Source organism: Macrobrachium nipponense, chromosome 6, assembly GCF_015104395.2.
Source record: "Macrobrachium nipponense isolate FS-2020 chromosome 6, ASM1510439v2, whole genome shotgun sequence".
In the NCBI taxonomy this organism is placed as follows: Eukaryota; Metazoa; Arthropoda; class Malacostraca; order Decapoda; family Palaemonidae; genus Macrobrachium; species Macrobrachium nipponense.
In genome coordinates, this window is record NC_061108.1 from 37,981,856 (window position 1) to 38,003,543 (window position 21,688).

Consider the following 21,688-nt stretch of genomic DNA (forward strand, 5'->3'; position numbering starts at 1 on the left):
ACTCCGGCTTGCTCCTCCTTCTCCGCGCTCAGCTTTTTTTGAGTGCGAAGGCGAAGAAGCCTTCGTCTTTTCTGAAGAGATGAAGCCCACCATCTCGATGAAGCGGGCTTTACACGCCTTAGACGCCTGGATGAAGTCGAAGAAAGACTTAGTCAGGACAGTATTTTGCATGCCTCCAGCAAGGTTAGCTGGGAAAAGAGGCATATGGTACAAGACGGGGGAGGATATGGGTATCGCTCTCCCTTCTACTACATGAGCAACTTTTCGAAGTTTTCGACGTTATTTTTGACCGCTTCAAGGCGTCCAAGTCTTAATTCTGCTCGCATTACATGGAGTATTCGGAACTGGATCATCTCCTCAAGGGACTTTTCCATGTATTGGAAGTCTTCAACTTCTTAGATTGGTCCCTTGGGGTGATGTCCAAGAAAGCTCACGATTCGCAGGGAATCGAACCTGAAGCCCTGTTATGCATTTTGTCGTGCATCGACAAAGCAGTACAGGATGGATCTTTGGAAGTCTCTGCATTATTTGGAGCAGGTCTTTTGAAGAAAAGGACAGTGTATGGCGCCTTCTTAACAAGGCAGTCTCGCATGCGCAGAGGGCAGCTCTACTATATGCACCTCTTTCGGACTATTTGTTCCCTTCTAAGTTAGTGAAGGACCGTAGCTCACTCTTTAAACTGAGAAGGCGACACAGGCTCTTCTGACGCAGTCAGCTAGGAAGAAGAAACCTGCTTTATGTCGGACAAGAAAGAACCTAGCACTTCTAGGCAGCCCTTTCGAGGTGGTCCGATCTCCAGAACCCATCCGCAAGAAGGAAGGCTCCAGAGAGAAGAGGTAGGTCCGCCTTTCGTCCCCTTTAAAAAGGGCAAATGAAACATTTCTCCTCCAAGCACCAGTAGGTGCCAGGCTCCTGGAATTCGTGGAAGCCTGGACACTGATAGACGCAGACGCGTCTTCACTAAATATCATAAGGAAGGGATATCGTATCCCTTTCCTGATACCTCCGCCCCTAAACGTCAATACCAAGGAACTATCAGCCAAGTACAAGGATCCTGTGCTGAGGGATACTCTTCGATCGATGGTGGAACAAATGTGGGACACAAGAGTGCAGTGAACTAGTACTGGATCAAACTCCCCGGGGTTTTACAATCGCCTTTTTCTAGTGGCGAAAGCCTCGGGAGGCTGGGAGACCAGTACTAGACGTCAGCGCTCTGAACAAATTTGTTTCAGAAGGAGAAGTTCTCCATGGAGACTTCTGCTTCAGTTCTAGCGTCATTACGACAAGGAGATTGGATGGTGTCCCTCTATATCTCCAAGACGCCTACTTTCACGTCCCGATCCACCCTTCGTCGAAGAAGTACCTCCGTTTCATGACGGGGGGAAGGATCTTTCAGTTCAGAGCCTTGTGTTTCGGCCTGTCCACAGCTCCTCAGGTCTTCACAAGCCTGATGAGGAACTGTGGCGAGCTTTCTTCATCTCAAAGGAGTGAATGTCTCGATGTACCTAGACGACTGGCTCATCAGGGTCCAGATCGGAGAGACAGTGTTTGGAGGACCTAAAGTTAACTCTGGATTTGACCAAGGCGTTGGGATTGCTTTGTGAACCTCGAGAAGTCTCAGATGACCCCCAGACAAGACCTAGTCTATCTGGGGATTCTGGATGGATTCTCGGGGTTTTCGAGTTTTTCCTTCGCAAGAGAGAACCGCAAAAGGTTTGAGGATAATCTCTTTCTTCTTGAGAAGCAGCAAACGTCAGCGAGGGAATGGTTGAGCCTTCTGGGGACGCTTTTCCTCGCTGGAACAATTCTTCCCTCTCGGAAGACTTCATATCCGTCCACTTCAATTCTTCCTCAAGAAGTCTTGGAGCTGGAAAAACGGACAACTGTCGGACGTTTTTCCCATTCCAGTGGAGGTAAAGGCACACCTACAGTGGTGGTGCTGCCTCTGGAAGAGAACAAAAGGGATCTCTCTAACGATCACAGAACCCAGACCTAGTGTTGTTCTCCGACGCGTCGGAGACGGGTTGGGGAGCGACATTAGGCTCGGAGGAAGTGTCAGGCACCTGGGAACCAGCACAGGTGTCCTGGCACATAAATTGCAAGAGACTCTTTCGCCGTACACCTGGCTTTGAAGAGCCTAGAACCTCTGGTGAGAGACAAGGTAGTACAAGTAAACGTGGACAACACCACCGCACTTGCCTACATTCGGAAACAGGGAGGGGACACACTCCTCGTTCCTTTACGAACTCACGAGGGACCTATTACTTTGGACGTCTCACAGAACATCTCCCTGCTGACAAGGTTCGTACAGGGAGTAAGGAATGTGAGGGCGGACAGGCTCAGCAGGAGGAACCAGGTCCTTCATACAGAATGGACTCTGCACGAGGAAGTGTGTCGCGATCTCTGGTCTCTGTGGGGAACTCCTCATGTGGACCTCTTCGCAACATACATTTCAAAAGGCTCCCAGTGTTTTGCTCGGTCGTGGAAGACCCAAGAGCAATTATGGTAGACGCCTTCCTGCTAAACTGGTCTCGAGTGGACGTGTACGCTTTTCCCCCATTCAAAATCCTGTGGGTTAGTATTGAAAAAGTTTGTGGCGTCAAAAGAGACGAGGATGACTTTAATAGCCCCCTTTTGGCCGGCCCAGGAATGGTTCACGGAGGTGGTAGAGTGGATCGTAATTACTTTCCAAGATCCCTACCAGAAAGTGACGGATCTTCTCAAACAACCACACACTTCAAGAGGTACCATCAAAACCTCCCCGCTCTCGCTCTGACTGCCTTTCGACTATCGAAAGACTTGTCAGAGCGAGAGCTTTTTCTCGCGAAGTGGCAAGCGCGATCGCGAGAGCTCGCAGAACCTCCACTACGAAAGTATACCAGTCGAAGTGGGAGGTCTTTAGAAGGTGGTGTAGAGCCAAGAAGTTGTCCTCCTCCTCTACCTCTATAGCGGAAATTGCTGATTTCTTGCTATTCCTGAGAGTAAAATCGCATCTAGCCGTATCCACAATAAAGGGATACAGGAGTATGCTCTCGGCTGTATTCAGGAACAGAGGTTTAGATCTGGCAAATAACAAAGATCTCCACGATCTCATAAGATCTTTTGAGACTTCAAAGTCTAAGGAACCAGTACCTCCGAACTGGAACTTGGACGTAGTCCTCAAATATCTGTCTTCGGATAGATTCGAGCCTCCGCATCAGGCATCATTTAGAGACGTAACTAGAAAATGCCTATTTCTTTTATCGTTAGCGACGGCAAAAAGAATTAGTGAGTTACAAGCTCTGCAGGATAAAGTAGATTCAAGGGAGAGCTCGGCGATTTGCTCGTTTAAGACTCTGTTTTTAGCGAAAAAACGAGAATCCCACGAATCCCTGGCCTAGGTCATTCGAAATCAAAGGAATGTCTAGTCTCGTAGGCAGAGAAGCAGAGAGGTCTCTATGCCCTGTTAGAGCTCTGAAGTTCTATCTTCAGAGGAACGTCAGTTGGGAGGCTCTAGACAAGGTCTTTGGTGCGCGGTAAAAGACCCCACTAAGACTGATGTCAAAGAATGCTCTAGCGTTCTTTGTAAAATAAAACGTCATTACGGACGCTCACAAGGTCTGTCCGGACGAACAATTACAACTTTCTGAGGGTAAAAGCTCATGAAGTACGAGCGGTGTTGCGACTCTCTCTCTCGTTTTATAAGATATGTCCGCTTAAAAACATTTTAGATACGACATATTGGAGTATGCAACTCAGTATTTGCATCTCATTACTTGAAATGAAGACGTGCGTGTGACGTATGAGAAGTTGGCTTTTCCTCCTCTAGGTCCTATCGTATCGGCAGATACGATTCTGGGTACGGGAGCCGACACCAATCCTTAAAAATGTATATACTGTTCTTCTGTTTGGATATGGTCGAGAATCTCTTCGAACAATAGAGGATTCAGGCTCGCACGGGCGGCCGTCTATGTTGTTTCATAATAGAATTCTCGTCATATCCAATTAGTTGAGTATAATTTTTTTTTGAAAAAATTATGTATGTGTGCGTAGTGGTTTTTGAGTTACGGTTGTTGTGACGAGTTCGGGGATAACTCGTAACAATCCTTAGTTCTAACACATGGTTAGGATCAGGTGGTCGGGATTGGTTGTGTGCTCCTTCATAAGGTGTATTGTCATATAAGTGGATCAGCACCCATTGACAAAGTCCTTTTAGGCTCTGCTGAGTAAGTGGGTAAGACCCCATCGGCAGACCCACAAGAACTCTTGGCCATAGATCACATATCTCGCTAAAGTTTCTTGAGGTGATGCAGACTACTGGCCTGGGCAAACACCCACCAAGTCTACCACCTATCAGGTAGGAACCAAGGTTTTATTTATACCTACAACATATGTTGTTTACCTGTCTATTCCATATAGTAGCTGTCTCTTACCCTCCACCGAAGGGTGCCAATCAGCTATGTATATATCTGACAGGTAAGTTGATTGTATGAAAATGATATTGTTATGTTACAATAAAAGTTTCATACATACTTACCTGGCAGATATATACAATTAAAGGCCCACCCAGCCTCCCGCAGGAGACAGGTGGAAGAGAGAAAATATGATAGAAAACGGGGATGGTTCCTAGTCTGCCGCCCAGGGCAGGCCGTAGATCACCTGACCTACCTGTAGCGAGTGGAGCTGCGAAATTTGAATTTCTGTCGGGGACGACGGAGAGTCTTAGCTATGTATATATCTGCCAGGTAAGTATGTATGAAACTTTATTGTAACATAACAATATCATATTTACATGTAAAATGTAGTTCGAGATACGAAAAAGTCAGGTTACAAAGGCCGCTTCGGAACGGATTAATTTTGTACCCTTAGGTACTACTGTACATGTACTAATGTTTTGGGGTAAAATATTTTCATGCTTCCCACCTCCTATCAATGTGGGACTCAGCTATGCAATTACTTGCTAAGTTACATGTATAAAAAAAGGGATTTTGATGTAGGAAAAATCTATTTCTGGGCGAAGGACCCGTGTCGCCCAGTGAAATAGGTTCCTTTAGCACTATTTCTAAGGTAAAATATTGTTATAATACCAGAGAACAGCTAAATTGGAAATGCCAGAATATTCTGGCTCGCTCACCTTTATTATAAGGTGTCGGTATGGTTTCTGGGGCGAGTGAAACCACTACCACAGGTCCTTTTCCATTTAGCCTCTCCCTACATCAAAAAACCTCAAAAAGAGAGGAGCCGACCTAAGGCTCACTACCTGCTACCGTGTAGCTAGCGCCTCTGACGCCATTCCTTTGATAGCACTGCTACGCTGCACACGCGTTTTATTTTGCTGTGATGTGTTTCTCGCTTTTTTGGAACTGTTATCAAGCTGGTGCTCGACAGTGCAGTGGTAGTACACTGCATCAACAGGGGAGGTTCCAAATCAAGCCATCTTTTCACTAGCAGGCAAGAACAAGTGGCACCTATCAGCCACTCACCTTGCCGGAATAAGGAACGTGATGGCGGATGCGCTATCACGCTCAGTCCCACTGGAGTCCGAATGTTCTCTGGACAAGGAGTCATTCAGTTGGGTATGTCAGCTAGTACCGGGGCTTCAGGTGGATCTCTTCGCCACGGAGTCGAACCACAAACTCCCTTGTTATGTGGCCCCCAACCTGGACCCTCTGGCTTATGCCACGGACGCGTGGATGCGTTGGCTATAGATTGGAATCAATGGAAGAAGATTTACCTTTTTCCTCTGGTGAATCTTCTCCTGAAAGTTCTGAACAAGCTGAGGACATTCAAGGGTCAGGTGGCTCTGATAGCTCCCAATTGGCCCAAGAGCAATTGGTTCCCTCTTCTGCTGGAGTTGGGCCTCCGCCCTGAACGGATTCCCAACCCCAAGCTGTCACAGCTAGTGCAAATGCGGACTGTGTTCGTTTCCTCAAGAATTCAGAAAGCCCTAACTTTATGGACTTCATGAAGTTGCAGCTCAGAGGGATGCTGATATCAATCCTCAGAACATCATGTTCTTAGAATCTGATAAACGTGAATCAACCCTTCGTCAATACGATTCAGCAGTTAAAAAACTGGCTGCTTTCCTGAACGAATCTAATGCACAAACCATGACCACAAATCTTGCAATCTCCTTTATCAGGTCATTATTTGAAAAAGGTTTGGCAGCTAGTACTATCACTACTACCAAATCAGCTCTGAAAAAGATTTTCCAATTCGGATTCAAGATAGATCTAATGGATTCATACTTTACTTCTATCCCCAGAGCTTGCGCCAGGCTCAGACCTACTGAGAGGCCCAAGTCAGTGTCATGGTTCTTAAATTATGTTCTTAAGTTGGCCTCAGATACTAACAATACCTCGTGTGACTATCAATCCCTATTGAGGAAAACACTATTCCTCATAAGCTTAGCCTCAGGAGCTAAAATTTCAGAACTGTTGGCCTTATCTAGAGACCCAGGTCATATAGAATTTCTCCCTTCAGGGGAAGTGTTACCTTCTCCAGATCGACAATTTCTTGCCAAAAATGAGGATCCATTAGATAGGTGGGCCCCCTGGAAAATTGATCTGCTTCCACAGGACCCATTTCTATGCCCGGTAACTTCATTGAAAGCTTACTTAGACAGGACAACTTTGAAATCTTCTGGACCTCTATTTATTAGAGAAAAAGGTGGCACTATTTCCCTAAAAGCTATTAGGCAACAAATTTTATATTTTATCAAACAAGCCAACCCGCAGTTCTTCCCATGGGTACATGATATTAGAGCTATAGCTACCTCAATATAAATTTTTTCCAACATATGAAATTCGAAGATCTGAAGAAGTACACTGGCTGGAAATCTCCGACAGTATTCAAACGCCATTATCTTAAGTCCTTAGAAGCCCTTAAGTACCCGGTGGTAGCGGCGGGAAACACAGTTTCCCCCGATACCGCTGGAGTTAGTAGTCAATAGTCCAGCTTATGTCTCTCCTTTGTCTTCTCCTTCCTACCGGCCTCATTAGCATTCTTGCCTTAGCCCAGTTACATCACAATCGTACTGGTCCTTGGATGTAACATATTGTATATATTAATTAGTTCATAAGAACCTTCCATCTAAATGTGTATTTACTATGATGATTTCTTGTTTTATGATAGTTTTAAGGTTATTTAGTCTGTTACCCGTTTGTAACTTCATCTAGATTATAATGAACTAACCTTAATTGGTTTTTTTTCATTTTGCCCCTTTTGGTTGGAAAGTATTTTTGGTTGTTCTTTTCTTTTTTTTTCCAAGCTTGGTATTTTCTCTGGTACTATTTCACGGAGTGACACGGGCCAAGCCCAGAAAAGGGATTTTGACGTAGGAAAAATCTATTTCTGGGCGAAGGACCCGTGTCGCCCAGTGAAATCCCACCCTTATCTTTTTTCCCCCCGGTGTACACCAAGCTTGGGTGCTAATATTTTTATAATAAAATGAGGTTTTATATATAGTACTTAACAAGTACTAATTACAGAAAGGGAGCCCACCCACCTCCCTTAGTATGGACATAAGGCATATATAAATTGAAAGGCTTTGCTTAGTTGTTACTCTCTTTCCTGAAAGTGGGCGGGGCTGTTTACCTGCACCAAAACAAAATAATCGCTACCGTGAATTTCAAATTTTAGCTGCCAAAATAGTTAGAAACTATAGCTATGTAATTACTTTGTAAGTATATATAAAACCTCATTTTATTATCAAAATGTCATTTTGCTGGGCTGGCATAGGTCTCACTTAGCACGTTCATTACTTCGTCCCTTCCTGTTCCATCTAGGACACAAGGACTGCTCCCAGCATTTTGTGCTGCATTCAGTCAGAGAAGGTGACTTCATGTTTCCAGTAGATCTGGAGGATGTGTACTTTTAAATACTTGTGTTGCTAGGGATTTTTCTTCAGCTCATTCCTCTCTCTTACATTGCAATCCAGGCTTGGATAAATGAATAGTTTGTAGTCAAAACCAACTTTTTCAATGCTAGTTCAATCATTTATGAGAAACATTCTGCCTTTCCGTTCATCAATTCCTCATATTTATATTTATAACAGACTTTATGGAAAGGGAGGTTTTCCCACTTAGAACCCAGTCCATTGTGGTGCATGAGCTGTCACAAACAGCCAATCCTTAGGCAATCTTCTTTTGAATTAGGAATGAGATGTATAAGATATATGAAACCATACAGAAATGTCAGATTTGTGTTGAAAAAATTAGTTTTGTTTTTAAAAAATTGCATTTTAATCATGACAGTTCCTTTGGTTTAGAGATATATACATGTTCTTTGATAACCAGGAATAGGATTTTTTGTTGTTGCAAAGATGTAATTGTGTAGTACTTTAATATTTGTAGTAGTGCTTTAGTATTTAGGTAAATTTTTTCAAATATTTCAGAGCCATCACAACTATGATCTTGTGGAGCATTTCACTCTGGATGATGTAGATACAGCATTTGAACTCATTACTCAGGTCAAATATAACCAAAGTATTCCAATGAGAGGTAATTATTTTCAAAAAATTTTTTTTGTATAATGATCTGTGTTATTACTTATGACAAAATGTAAACCTGCATCAAACAGAAAGTAACTGTTGGGATAAGAAAGAAAAACAGATAAATACAATTGTAATAAGAAAAAAAAACAGATAAATACACAGTTGTAATAAGTTTTTGTAATATACAATGTATGTAGTATTAAAATAAACGTAACAATCACATATGATCATATACAGATAAATGTACAATATAATCAAACTGGCAATATTATATATTCAAGATAGGGAAATGTTTGTCCCTATGGCAAATATAAAGTGATATTTGTTCTTATGAAGATAAAAATCCTGATCTTTTAATAGATACCTTCAGTAGCAGCTGTTCCAATTACTGAAACTTGGTAACTAGGTTTTCAAATTTGGCAGCAACCAGTGTAGGGGTTTTGGGTATAATCACCCATGCATTCATCATGCAGCATCTGTTTTCCCTCCTCCAGCATACTGGCTGTTGTTGAAGCTGGGTTATCTAGTGTTTCTTTATTTGAGTAGTTTGCAATTGCAGTTTGTTATTTTATACCACTTGCAGTTCTTATTTGTGATGATGGTGCCTGATGGCAAGGGAGGCTGTAGAGGAGGCATCGGGCTATGTGAGGGGTTTTTGCAGCTAGTTTTTCTTTTAATTTTTTTGTCATTCCAAAGGTCTCAGGTGGATGGAGCCTTTTGATAAACTTTACTTCTTGGAATTGCTAATTGTTGCAGACCCTTTTAGGGAGGACAACTTTTTGGTATCCCTAATCTTGACAGATTAACCCTTAAACGCCGGAGCGGTAAATAAAAAAATGACTCCCGTGTGCCGGAGGGGTTTGAGAGTGAGCGCGGAAGCGGAAAAAATATTTTTTTCAAAACACAGCACGCTTAGTTTCAGATTAAGAGTTCATTTTTGGCTCCTTTTTTGTCATTGCTTGAAGTTTAGTATGCAACCATCAGAAATGAAAAAATTATCATTATCATATATATAATGCGATATATGATAGCGCAAAAAAACGAAATTTCATATATAATTGTATTCAAACGCGCTGTGCGCCAAATGGTTAGAGGTAACAAGTTACTTTTTTTTCGTTGTAATGTGCACTATATTGCGATCATTTTGGTATATAACACATTGTAAAACGATAAAAGCAACACAGAGAAAATATTATCACAAAATGATGCATGAATTCGTAGCGCGCGGACGTAAAAAAAAAAAAAAAATTTTAAATTCACCATAAATCGATCACCATAAATCGAAATATTGTTATAGAGACTTGCAATTTGTTTGCAAAATGAAGGAAAATGATGGAATATTACGTTACTGTAAGAGTTTTAGCTTACTAATGCAGTTTTCGACCATTCGAACGAGTTAAAGTTGACCGAATGTCGAATTTAAAAAAAAAAAAAATATTTTATATGCAAATATAAAAAAAAAATTAGAAATGCTACAACCTTCCAATAATTTTTGTTATATTGTGCATGTTTTTGCGCACATTTTCATATATAAAACTTTAAAAAAGCATAATAAAAAGGCACAAATATTAGGAGAATGTGACCTACGCGTTTCGGATGTATTGCCGAGAATCGGCTCGCGTAGGGAAAAAAAAAGGAAAAAAAAATATTTTTTTCAAATATTCACCATAAATCGAGATATTGTTCTAGAGACTTGCAATATGTTTTAAAGTGAAGATAAATGATTGAATATTACTAGACGTAAGATTTTTTTTATGTTACAAATGCGTTTTTTGACCTTTTCGGTTGAGTCAAAGTTGACCGATCGTAGTTTTTTCCTATTTATCGTACTTTATATGCAAACCAAAATATTTCAAATGAGAAATGCTACAACCTTCCAAATATTATATTGTGCATGTTTTTGTGCACATTTCCATATTAAAACCTCTAAAAAAAGCGTAATATGAAAACGGCACAAATATTAAGAGAATGTGACCTACGCGTTTTCGGAGATTTTCGGCCGAGAATCGTCCCGCACGGAGGGAAAAAAAAATATTTTTTTCAAAAATTCACCATAAATCGAGATATTGTTCTAGAGACTTGCAATTTGTTTTAAAATGAAGATAAAGGATTGAATATTACTAGATTGTAAGATTTTTATGTTACAAATGCGTTTTTTGACCTTTTCGGTTGAGTCAAAGTTGACCGATCGTAGTTTTTTTCGTACTTATCGTACTTTATATGCAAATATTTCAAAAATGAGAAATGCTACAACCTTCCAATATTTTTTGTTATATTGTGCATGGTTTTGCGCAACATTTCCATATAAAATAAAAACTATAAAATAAGCGTATATGAAAAGGCACAAATATTAGGAGAATGTGACCTACACGTTTCGGAGATTTTCGGCCGAGAATCGGCGCGCGGAGGGGAAAAAAAATATTTTTTTCAAAAATTCACCATAAATCGAGATATTGTTCTAGAGACTTGCAATTTGTTTTAAAATGAAGATAAATGATTGAATATTACTAGACTGTAAGATTTTTATATGTTACAAATGCGTTTTTTTTTACCTTTTCGGTTGAGTCAAGTTGACCGATCGTAGTTTTTTTCGTACTTATCGTACTTTTATAGCAAATATTTCAAAAATGAAAAATGCTACAACCTCCAATATTTTTTGTTATATTGTGCATGTTTTTGTTTTGGCACATTTCCATATATAAACCTCTAAAAATAGCGTAATATGAAAAGGCACAAATATTAGGAGAATGTGACCTACGCGTTTCGGAGATTTTCGGCCGAGAATCGGCGCGCGGAGGGAAAAAAATATTTTTTTCAAAATTCACCATAAATCGAGATATTGTTTAGAGACTTGCAATATGTTTTAAAGTGAAGATTAATGATTGAATATTACTAGATTGTAAGAGTTTTTATGTTTACAAATGTGTTTTTTGACCATTTCGGTTTGAGTCAAAGTGACCGATCGTAGTTTTTTCGTACTTATCGTACTTTATATGCAATATTTCAAAATGAGAAATCCGACAACCTTCCAATATTTTTTGTTATTATTGTGCTTGTTTTTTGCGCACATTTCCATATATAAAACTATAAAAATAAGCGTAATATGAAAAGGCACAAATATTAGGAGAATGTGACCTACGCATTTCGGAGATTCGCTGCCGAGAATCGGTGCGCGGAGGGAATAAAGATATTTTTTTTCAAATATTCACCATAAATCAAGATATTGTTCTAGAGACTTGCAATTTGTTTTAAAGTGAAGGTAAAGAATGATTGAATATTACTAGACTGTAAGTAATCTGCTTAAAACCCCCAAAAAAAAAAAAACTAATTTTATAATTTTTATATATATATATATAGAATATATATATATATATATATATATTATATATATATATATATATATATATATATATATATATATATATATATATATATATATCTATATATATATATATATATATATATATATATATATATATATATATATATATAGTATATATATATATATATATATATAAGTTTTTTTTCTTTAATACGTAAAATATATATTATATTACATTCTTCGATTCTGGTACCAATACATAAAATAAAGGAATGCAGGTGACACTTCTCTTTTCGCATACAATGAAATGTCTTATTATTATTTTATCATGCACAGATTCAGATATATAAAAAATTTTAATAAATATGAAAATAAATATAAAATAAATGCAGAATACTCACTCGTAATCCTGACTCTTCGTTCTATTCTTGTTTTCTTTTCTCCCTCTCCATTGAAGAGTCTTGCATTTTTTTCCACTCGACATGACGAGGTACAGGTGGAGGAGGGAGACGCGCGCCCTTACTGCTGATGGACCCGGCGGCCCCGCCCCTGCGCCCTCCGCTGTCGATTTAGGGGGCGCGCTCCAATACATTGACCTTAGTGTGGTACTTTTCGGTCACACTCCCCTTATCCTGCAAAGAGCAACTTTGCAGAGGACGACAGAAGAACGCGGGTGTCTCTCCTTCTGCCATTCATATGGCACACCCGGCACCGTTTTCTTCTGCCTTCGCCCTTGTAAGGCCTCCAGTATGTGATCCCCTGGCTGCAGCCGACATGCAGAGTCCACTACCCGACGAGAAGCGGTGATGGCGGGGCCGGCAGCAAGAGGGGCGTCGTCAGCAGGGGCGGGTCAGCAGGGGCGGACGTCAGCAGGGGCGACGGCAGCAGGGGCGATGGCAGCAGGGGCGTCGTCAGCAGGGGCGGCGGCAGCAGGGGCGGCGGCAGGTCGAGCGAAGTTGGCCCTCCTATCTGGCCTTTCCTCTAGGGGCAGATCTGCAGCTCGGGGCAGGGGGTCAGTTATGGAAGGCCACTCATCGGGATCGAAGTTGATGAGGGCATTCCCCAGCTACCTCTAGGAAACTGTATGTGGGTCAACCTCGGAAGATTGTCACTGCGGTACCCACAGTACAGTATGTAGGCATTTTGGACGGCCAACTGAAGGATGTATTTGAGGAGCTTCTGTGTCCACCTTCTAGTTCTCCTGGCGAAGGGATAGTACTGGATGAGCTGATCAAGAGATCAACTCCTCCCATGTGCCTGTTGTAGTGCCCAATGACGGTAGGCCGCTCGGTACGAAACTCCTCAAACACAACTCAGCCCTGTTGACGTGTCTTCTTCCGCTGTACGATCTCTTCTTGGATGGGTTCATGACCTGTCGTAATCATGGGGACGAGTCGGACACCCTTCCAACAACAGATGACGAAGACAGCGCCCTTCCGCCGCCACTCTGTCTCTCCTCTTGCCAGGTGTTGCGGATGACTAGCGAACCTCTTGAGGACATTCGGGGCCCCACGCACCAACCGAAGGGTACCACTGACATGAACACCTGCTTCATAAAATTCCTGGGCCAGGGATACCGAGTTATAATAATTATCCATAAACAGGTGATATCCCTGGTCATGGAAACGTCCCACAAGATTGAATACAGTGTCACGCAGCGTGGAGAAGACCCCGGTATACACTGAAAAAGTCCAAACAACACAACACTCCCGTGTTGGCCTCAGTAATAAGAAAGAATTTCACACCATATTTCTTTGGCTTCTTGGGGTTATACACTTTTTATACTAAGACGTCCTCTGTAAGGCATCATCCCCTCATCCAAAGACAGGTTCTTTCCTGGAATCACGAGATTACTACACCGCTCACGGATATAATCCAACACTGTGCGCACTAAAAATGAGGCGATCACTGTTGTTATTCCGGGGTATATGGCCCTTCCGGTTGAAGGCGTTGAAGTACCTGTCCAACGCCAGGAAATTATCAAGGGACATAACGCCAGGCACATTCGGCATACATAAAAAATAATTTCTCCTCCCAATATTGCCTGACGTCGACAGCAGGTGTCAAATGTGCCATGTCAATGAGGTTGCAACCCGCCAGTAATACGACAAGGTCGTCCTCAGCTCATACCGGCAGTACCGAGCGTAGTCCACCGTCTCGTGTACCAGGTATTCCAGCAATGCCCGCGTCAGGAAAAGCTGGATGAACCCCAAAACAGTCAGGGGTACTGGTATTGTGATCCCAAGGGGTTGCCGTGAAGGGGTGCATCTTAGGAGGGGTGGGTCCTCCGTCCACCCTCGTCACTCCGACGACCGACCTTCACCTTGGCTGGCGCGACGAGCCAACCTCTACGTGCCCAGTGCGCACGCACGCGCAGGGTGCGGGCACGATATTGCACTACCCTCCCCGTTGGCCCATCACCCTCACTTAGGCCTTCACTTTCTGTGTCGTCCTCTGCGATAAAACTTGACCCCTGTATCCCCACCCTCCCCCTCCTCAGATTCCCCTCGTAAGCACTGAACCCACTGAATTCGAGCTCACTTTCGGGATGTGAGCCTCGAATGGACATTGGGGGCATATATTCATCCTCACTTTCATCGGGACTGATGTCCTCATCACTCGATGACCATCCGCCATCAAAATGAGGACTTGCGACATGTTCCCGATCAAGCTCCGATAGATATTCATCTATGTCCCTTGGTTGGAGGCCTCCCAAATGCTTACGAATGCCCCTAATTACGCCCACATGCTTCCTAGGGGTAACCAAAGGCATACGCTGTGTTCCTAAAACACTTTCAGCCACACGTGGCCGCACAGAACGGCCTTGAGGCGCGGGGTCATGCTGGGTGCTTGGCCCCTCGCCAGCATCCAGGTCCAAAACTCGCCTTACACGATCCCTTCCGACGGGTAAAACGCGCCTTTCGCGGTCCACACGTCGTTGAGACATATCTAGGAATGTCCTGTAGCAACACAAATGCTCTAAGTCTCGCACAAGTCCAGAAAAACACGCTTCTGACGAAAGATCGCTCTCGGATGATGCGCTACTGATGCTGGCTGGAGCGAGAAGAAGGCATTTCGCGCATGCGCACTTGGGTCACGCTTCAAAACAAAACAAGGCCTTGATCCGTGAACTCCCAGCATCCCCCAAGGCGCGTGATTCAAAAGTTTTAGGCTGGTAGGCCTATAAGTATTTTTCCGCGAATTTAAAAAAAAACTTTTGTATGTCGACGTAAAATACGTCCAGTCGGCACCCGAGAGACAATTTATCTCGACGTAAAATACGTCCAGTCGGCGTTTAAGGGTTAAGTTAAAATCCGTAAATCTTCAAGGATATTTATATTCCTCTGCTTTTTTTTTTCGTCAAGGAAAGGTCTTCCAGTCCAACGTCCCTTGTTTTGTTCTGGCCACAGCCCTGCTGGTTTTCACTTGTTTCTTGGCTCTAGTTGTCAATGGTCACAGAAGAGACATCCGGCTTTTAAGGGCCGTGCTGACCTCCAAAATTCGAGGAATTATCGAATTTTAGTTATTAATAGTTTTCAACCGTTTTATGTCTAAATAACATACCCTGAAGCAATAATGCTAAAAAGAAATATTTTTTAGATTTGTTTATTGACAATTTTGGTTTTATTGACAAAATTGTTCATTCCTTGTATGACAAGTGAACCACAAATTGTGAAAAAGACTTGTAAAAACAGTAGTATGTATGAATAATTCACTGTTTTGTACTGTTTTATGCATAAATAAACATATCTAGAAATATTAATGCTAAAAAAGAATTTTTAGATTGTTAGCAAAAGAAAAAAATATGCAGATCACTTTTCTGTATCAAAAAGGAAAAAAGTTTGCAGAAGTTTCTTGAAACTGAGGGTATTGCAATTATTATTACAAGCACATTTAAGTAACTTGTCTGACAGAATGTAATGTCAAACGATTTTACCCTAGAGGCTTATCGCAAGAATAAAGGGTTTAGCAAAATCTTCACTGAAGTACCAGTTGTCAACGATATGCTGTTGTTTGATAAGGATCACGCTGATCCAAGATACATCTCAGTAAGTGCAATATGGTACAGGGCACCTTGAGCAGATGGTATCAGGTACTTTTGGCCAAGTGATCCTGCATTCCTAGATCTGCAGCATTCTTTGAAAGCAGAGAGGGGAATCTTATTATTAGGACTGTTCATTTCCAGCCTCAATCACAGTTGTCCAAACTGTACGACCAAGTCCTGCCAGACAAGGCATTATGGGTAAGCAGTGCTTTTATAATACCTTGGGACAATCTAGAGGTGTACATATTTTTATCCATCGCCATAATCAGGCTAGTTTTAAACACACTGCTACAATCCAACAACATCCCTCTTAACCCCACTTCAGTGTCTTCAGACCTGCTTCTTGGTGGACAACCTTTTTGTATTAGTAAAAGATCCTCCATCAGCCTTACTTTCAGAGAAAGTCAGAATCTTAGGCTCCTCAATTTTCATGCGTGGAGACTTTCTTAATAGTGCCCCATTAAGAGAGGATTTTGTGTCATTAATAGTTGCCTACTCTCTTGTAGTTATATAAGAGAAGGGCATCGATCTGGGCTCTTCCAGCAGGCTTTAGTACCTATGTCTGCTCTTTGACAGGGAGACAACACTGTGGGTCTACCCTGGGACATTATGTCTGATTCTATGTCTGATTCAAGTTCACTTAGTTTTGCTATTGTAGTGAAAGTTGCAAACCTATTTGATCGAATCTTCATATGATTCTCATACAATTTGCAGTAAATGTAGTAGGGAGAAAACTTGTGCTAAATGTAATGATTAGCAAGAGTAGAAAGTACTTAATCTCAATTAGACAATTAGAGAGGGATAGAAAGGAGAAAGCATCCTATAGAGCTGAAAATGAGCTTGCCTTAGCCTAGAATCCACCCTAGCCTAGGGTAGAAGATAACTGCTATTTCTTCTTTCCCTCTTCTTAATTTTTCTTCTGCTACTAGCCGTCCTACTTTTAATCTACCTACTCCTGCGCCTGGCTCCCTCACTTCCATGCCCAATGCTATTACCAGTTTAGAGTTTAGGTTTGTCAGGAAAATTAATCTATTAGTGGAATCCAGTGGCAGTGTTAAGTGTCACTAAAGGTGTTAATGGTAATACGTATTCAGATTGTGCCACTTCCCACAAGGGGACAAGTGACAGTGCAGTTTTAGTGGAGGAGGTGGCTAATTGTCCCCCGATTCTCCTAGACAAAGGTCCCTATCATACTCCCCTAAACCTGGGAGGAGTCATCAGAGATCCAATGGAGGTCGGTGGGGTTTGTCCATGGGCAGTCGCCCCCTCAACCATACCTTTTGTACAGTCCCAGATGGTTATTCTTTTTCAAAAACCCATAGCCCAATAACATATCATACACTTAATTTACTCAATCAACAACACAAAAGTCATCTTTCTCCATTTGTATATCAGCAATTCTTACTGATTCTTTGAACTTAATATATACTTTTACCTCTGACCCTCCAATACCCTTAACATGTCCACTACAATCATCTTTTCTTAATATAATCCCTCCTTCGTTCTATCAACACTTTTCTATGCAGTACATTCCCTTCACAACCAGTATCTACCAGCTACAGTGGCACCTCGAGATACGAAATTAATCCGTTCCAAGGTGGCCTTCGTATTATGAGTTTTTTGTACCTTGGAACACATTTTACATGTGAAATGGCTAATCCTTTCCAAGCCCTCCAAAAACAGCCCAGTAAATTATATTTCCAGGCCTAAAACACATGTTCTAGGGTTACAACGCCGATCCGACGGAAGAAATATGACTCCAAAAAGGCAAAATACTGTACATACTTGAGTAATATTCAACTGCATGTAATGTTCAAAACCCCCCGTTTTTTACTGCATATATTAGGACTTTAGCATATGTCCCTTAGCAATAAGCCTAGCCTATGTCAGCGGTTGCTACTGTTGCCTAGTCTATGATTCTGACATCTAAACCTAAGAGCTAAAAGCTTAGAATATGCCAATAAAATGTATAAATAATCAGTATGTACTCATTTCAAATAATTGTTAATTAATCATTAACTATAATACACAAACAAACAAAAAACAAACCTTCCAATCAATTGTTTACATTCAGCTTTTACCCGTCTTACGAGTATCGAACGAGCGCCAAGCAATCATTTTTCCTAGCACACAGTAAGCCTTAAATTGTCATTAGTATCTCTCTTCAACTAATGAAACTACCAAACAGTATAATAACCATTAATTTCTATTCTTTATTCTATCTTTACCTAATGGAGATACCGAGTTACTGACAGCTATAATGAAACATACGTATACGTAATGTAATAATAAAACAGAAGAAGAATTCTAAAAAATACGTATTTGTTGTCAGTCTGATTTATTTTATATTTTATGATATCTAATTCACAATTTTTTTTATTAAATGTATTGCATGTACTCATTTCAAATAATTATTAAGTAACCATTAACTATAATAAAAAAAAAAAAAAAAACTTCCAAACGTCTGTTTACATCCAGCACTTACGAGTATCGAACGATCGACAAGCAATTACTTTACACAGTAAGCCATAAATTTTCATTATCTCTTCTTACTACTGAAACTACCAAACAGTAAATAACCAATTCATTTCTATTCTTTATTCTATTCTTTACCTAATGTTTTTTTTTTGCTTTTTTTATTAAATGTATTGCATGAATAAGTTTTTCAATTTACAGCATCCTTTTACCAATAGAATACTTAAAGCACAAGGGGTAGATGCTGACCAATAGGAGAGCAGGACCTTATGGGGTGACTAGCATCAGGAACCAATGGGAGAGCGGGAGGATGATGGCGAGTTTACTCAGTTGGTGGCGCGGGAGTTTTAAAATTGTTCTCGGTGGTCCGGGCGAATCTCGGGACTTTACAGCAACAACCTTTCGTATCTTGAAAACTTTTTGTATGTAGAGCAGTAAAATTTTTTGCATTGGCTTTCGTATCTCGAGTTTTTCGTAAGTAGAGCCTTTCGTATCTCGAGGTACTACTGTACTTAGAAATCTGCTCCGCCACATTCCATTACTACGCATGAAAAACTGTTCCATTTCTCTCTAGTGCCCCACTAATGTTAACACCTCTAGCCCTTTAACATCTGAGGATTCGCCACAGTAAACCCCCACCATTTCTAGTTTTCCTAATGTACATTTTCACTTTTACACATTTCTGTTGGGTGCCCATCAGTTCCACAGTTGTTACATATGTAGCAAAATGCCCTTTCCTCCGCAAGTGTCACTAAATATTTAGCTACATTGCCTATATTCAAAATCCCATTCCTATTACTCTGGCAAATTCATATACTATGCCCTTTCTGACCATAACCAAAACATTTTAACTTTTCCATCTTTTGTCTTACTCTCCTGCATCTAAAACAGGTTTTCTCCCCACTTACATTTTGATATCTTTCCCAACTTCTACTTCCACCCCTGTTCCATTTATTTCTACCCCTACTGTTTTGACTGCTTCTGTTTCTGGATCGTTTACCCTGCTGGTATTCCTCCAATAACTTCCTTACAGCCTTAATATCTTCATTTATCACAGCATCTCTATATGACACACCTTGTTTAATTTTGCACATATCTCATTTTCTTCCTCTCGATCATACTGTAAAAATTCTGTGATTTCTAAGACATCCTCCCAACTTATGTTTTTACCAGCCCATTTCTTACTTTCATTTCACATTAATATTTCTATGGACTTTTTCTGGTATTGTTACCAAAAACTTTTTAATTAACTTCTTATTCTGTTCTATGCCTTTCTTGCTAGTGTTTCCAACCTGTGAGTGTACAATACTACATACTGCCTCTTCTCCATGTTTCATCTTTGCTTCTTCAAAGTTATTATCTTAAACACAATTCTACCTTTCATCCTATGGACTTGTCTGACTATCCTATCGTTTAAGTTGTTATATGGAAGTTCACCCTCACACATGCTCTTACAATATAGTTCACCCTCACACATGCTCTTACAATATTCCTTCAGTCTTCCCTCCGAAAACTCTCCCAACTGGTTTGCCCATATCTCATCATTATTCCCATATTTTTACTTACAATATCTCTCATATTCAATAAAATATTCCTTAATATCCTTCCCCTTTCTTAAATTATATAGTATTGCAATTCTTGAGATTTTCCTAGGAAACATAGTAATCCCTATTGTGGTCTCATCAGTTTCATCTTCCTCTTCCACAACACTAGCTCCTAACAAATCGCTTTTTGTGTCCCAATTATCTTTCATCAGTTCATACCCTTTCTGTTTTGGCTTAGACTTCTTACTTTGACTTTTTTTTTTCTTATCTGTCTTACCTTCTCCCTCACTACTTAATTCATGATTATCATCATCAACCCAACCATCCTTTTCTCCCCTTGTCCAACTGCCTCCATCTCCCAATCCTTTTATAACTTTTGCTATTTGTCGGTCCACTAATTTTCCTATCTCTGTCCATTTTCTTACTGAATGTTCACTCGAGGCTTTTAGCATCCCAACCAAGTGTTCCATTTGCTTATTAGATTTTTCAGAAGCTTTAGCTGTTTTTCTTTCCACCATTTCCTGTATCTCCATCTTCAATCTTTTAATTGCTCCTTTGAGGCATATCCTGCCTCAGGCAACTGTTCCAATTGCAGATGTACAACTTCTCCCCTTCCTTCATCCTACACTCGCTTTCCATATTTCATCCTTGTACTATCTTATTAGTTACTTACCGTATATTTCGGCGTATAAGATCGGAAGATAAATCGACCCCCCAATTCTGGGTAAATTTTTATGTTTTGTACATGAACTTTCCTGTCAGATATATACTTAGCTATAGTCTCCAACGTTCCCGACAGAATTTCAAATCTCGCGGCACACGCCGCTGGGTGGCAGGTGTATGAACCAATCCCGTTTTCTAATCAGATTTTCTCTGTAGCTGGATACGGCAACACCTGTTGTGGGTTCCTCCTGATAGTTGATTTCGCTCTCGCTTGCCTAGGATCTTTTTTGGACAGATTATTGGTGACGTACTGGATCTTTTTTGGCTTGGCATACGCTTTTCGTGGACTGTATTAGATTTTGCTTTGGATTTCTCTTTTAACAATGTCTGACTTGGAATCTGTTGAGAAAGCTTCTGTTGTGTTTAGAGTGTGTTCTGTGGATGTATGTAAGGTTAGGCTACCAAAGGCTTCGGTAGACCCTCACACTGTATGTATGAGGTGTAGGTGGAATGAATGTGCTTTTAATAACCCATGTAAAGAATGTGAGGGTTTAAATGAGGACGAATGGAAGTCTCTTTCTTCCTACTTGAGGAAGTTGGAGAGGGACAGGGTTCGTAAGGCTTCCTCCAGAAGCTCGAGTAGGTCTCGTGTTAGCGAGCTAGAGTTAGATCCTAACCCTGTAGTAGAAGCAGATCCTTCTTGGAGCTCCCCGAAAGCTTTGCGCCCCTTGAAGAGAGCCTGGAAGGCGCCCTGCAGCTCCCTTGCTTCCAGCCCGGAACTCTTTCCAGAGGAGCCTTCTCTGGATGTGAAGAGGCCCAGGAGATCTCAAGATTGCTCTTCTCCTCGCTTGCCTCGCTCTCCTTCTCCGGAAGAGGAGCCTGAGAAGTCCCCTTCTCGTATTCTCGCTGGTCTCCAGGCGCAGATTTCGGCCCTCGCTGACTCCTTGGCCGGTAGTTCTCGTCGGAGGAAGGACGTCTCTCTCCCCATCATGAAGTCCAGGCGCCCTTCTCTCGACTTACGCTCTCCGCTCCGTAGGCGCTCTTCTCCGGATGTTGTTTCTTCTCCCGAGCGAGGTGATTCTCGCAAGAGGCGCTCCTCTCCTGGCAGGCGCCAGTCTTCTTGCAGGTACTCTTCTGTTGACATCCGCTCTCCTCTGGACAGGCGC

General features: G+C 41.4%; 1 protein-coding gene across 1 annotated transcript in view; it reads left to right on the top strand.

The window, feature by feature from the left end:
* LOC135216419 (probable cleavage and polyadenylation specificity factor subunit 2) overlaps positions 1 to 21,688 on the top strand; it is a 217,622-nt gene that overhangs the window by 56,830 nt on the left and 139,104 nt on the right. The window contains exon 3 of the mRNA XM_064251764.1: positions 8,375 to 8,480. Within this exon, the coding sequence (XP_064107834.1) occupies positions 8,375 to 8,480 (106 nt within the window). The remainder of the gene's footprint in view (positions 1 to 8,374; positions 8,481 to 21,688) is intronic.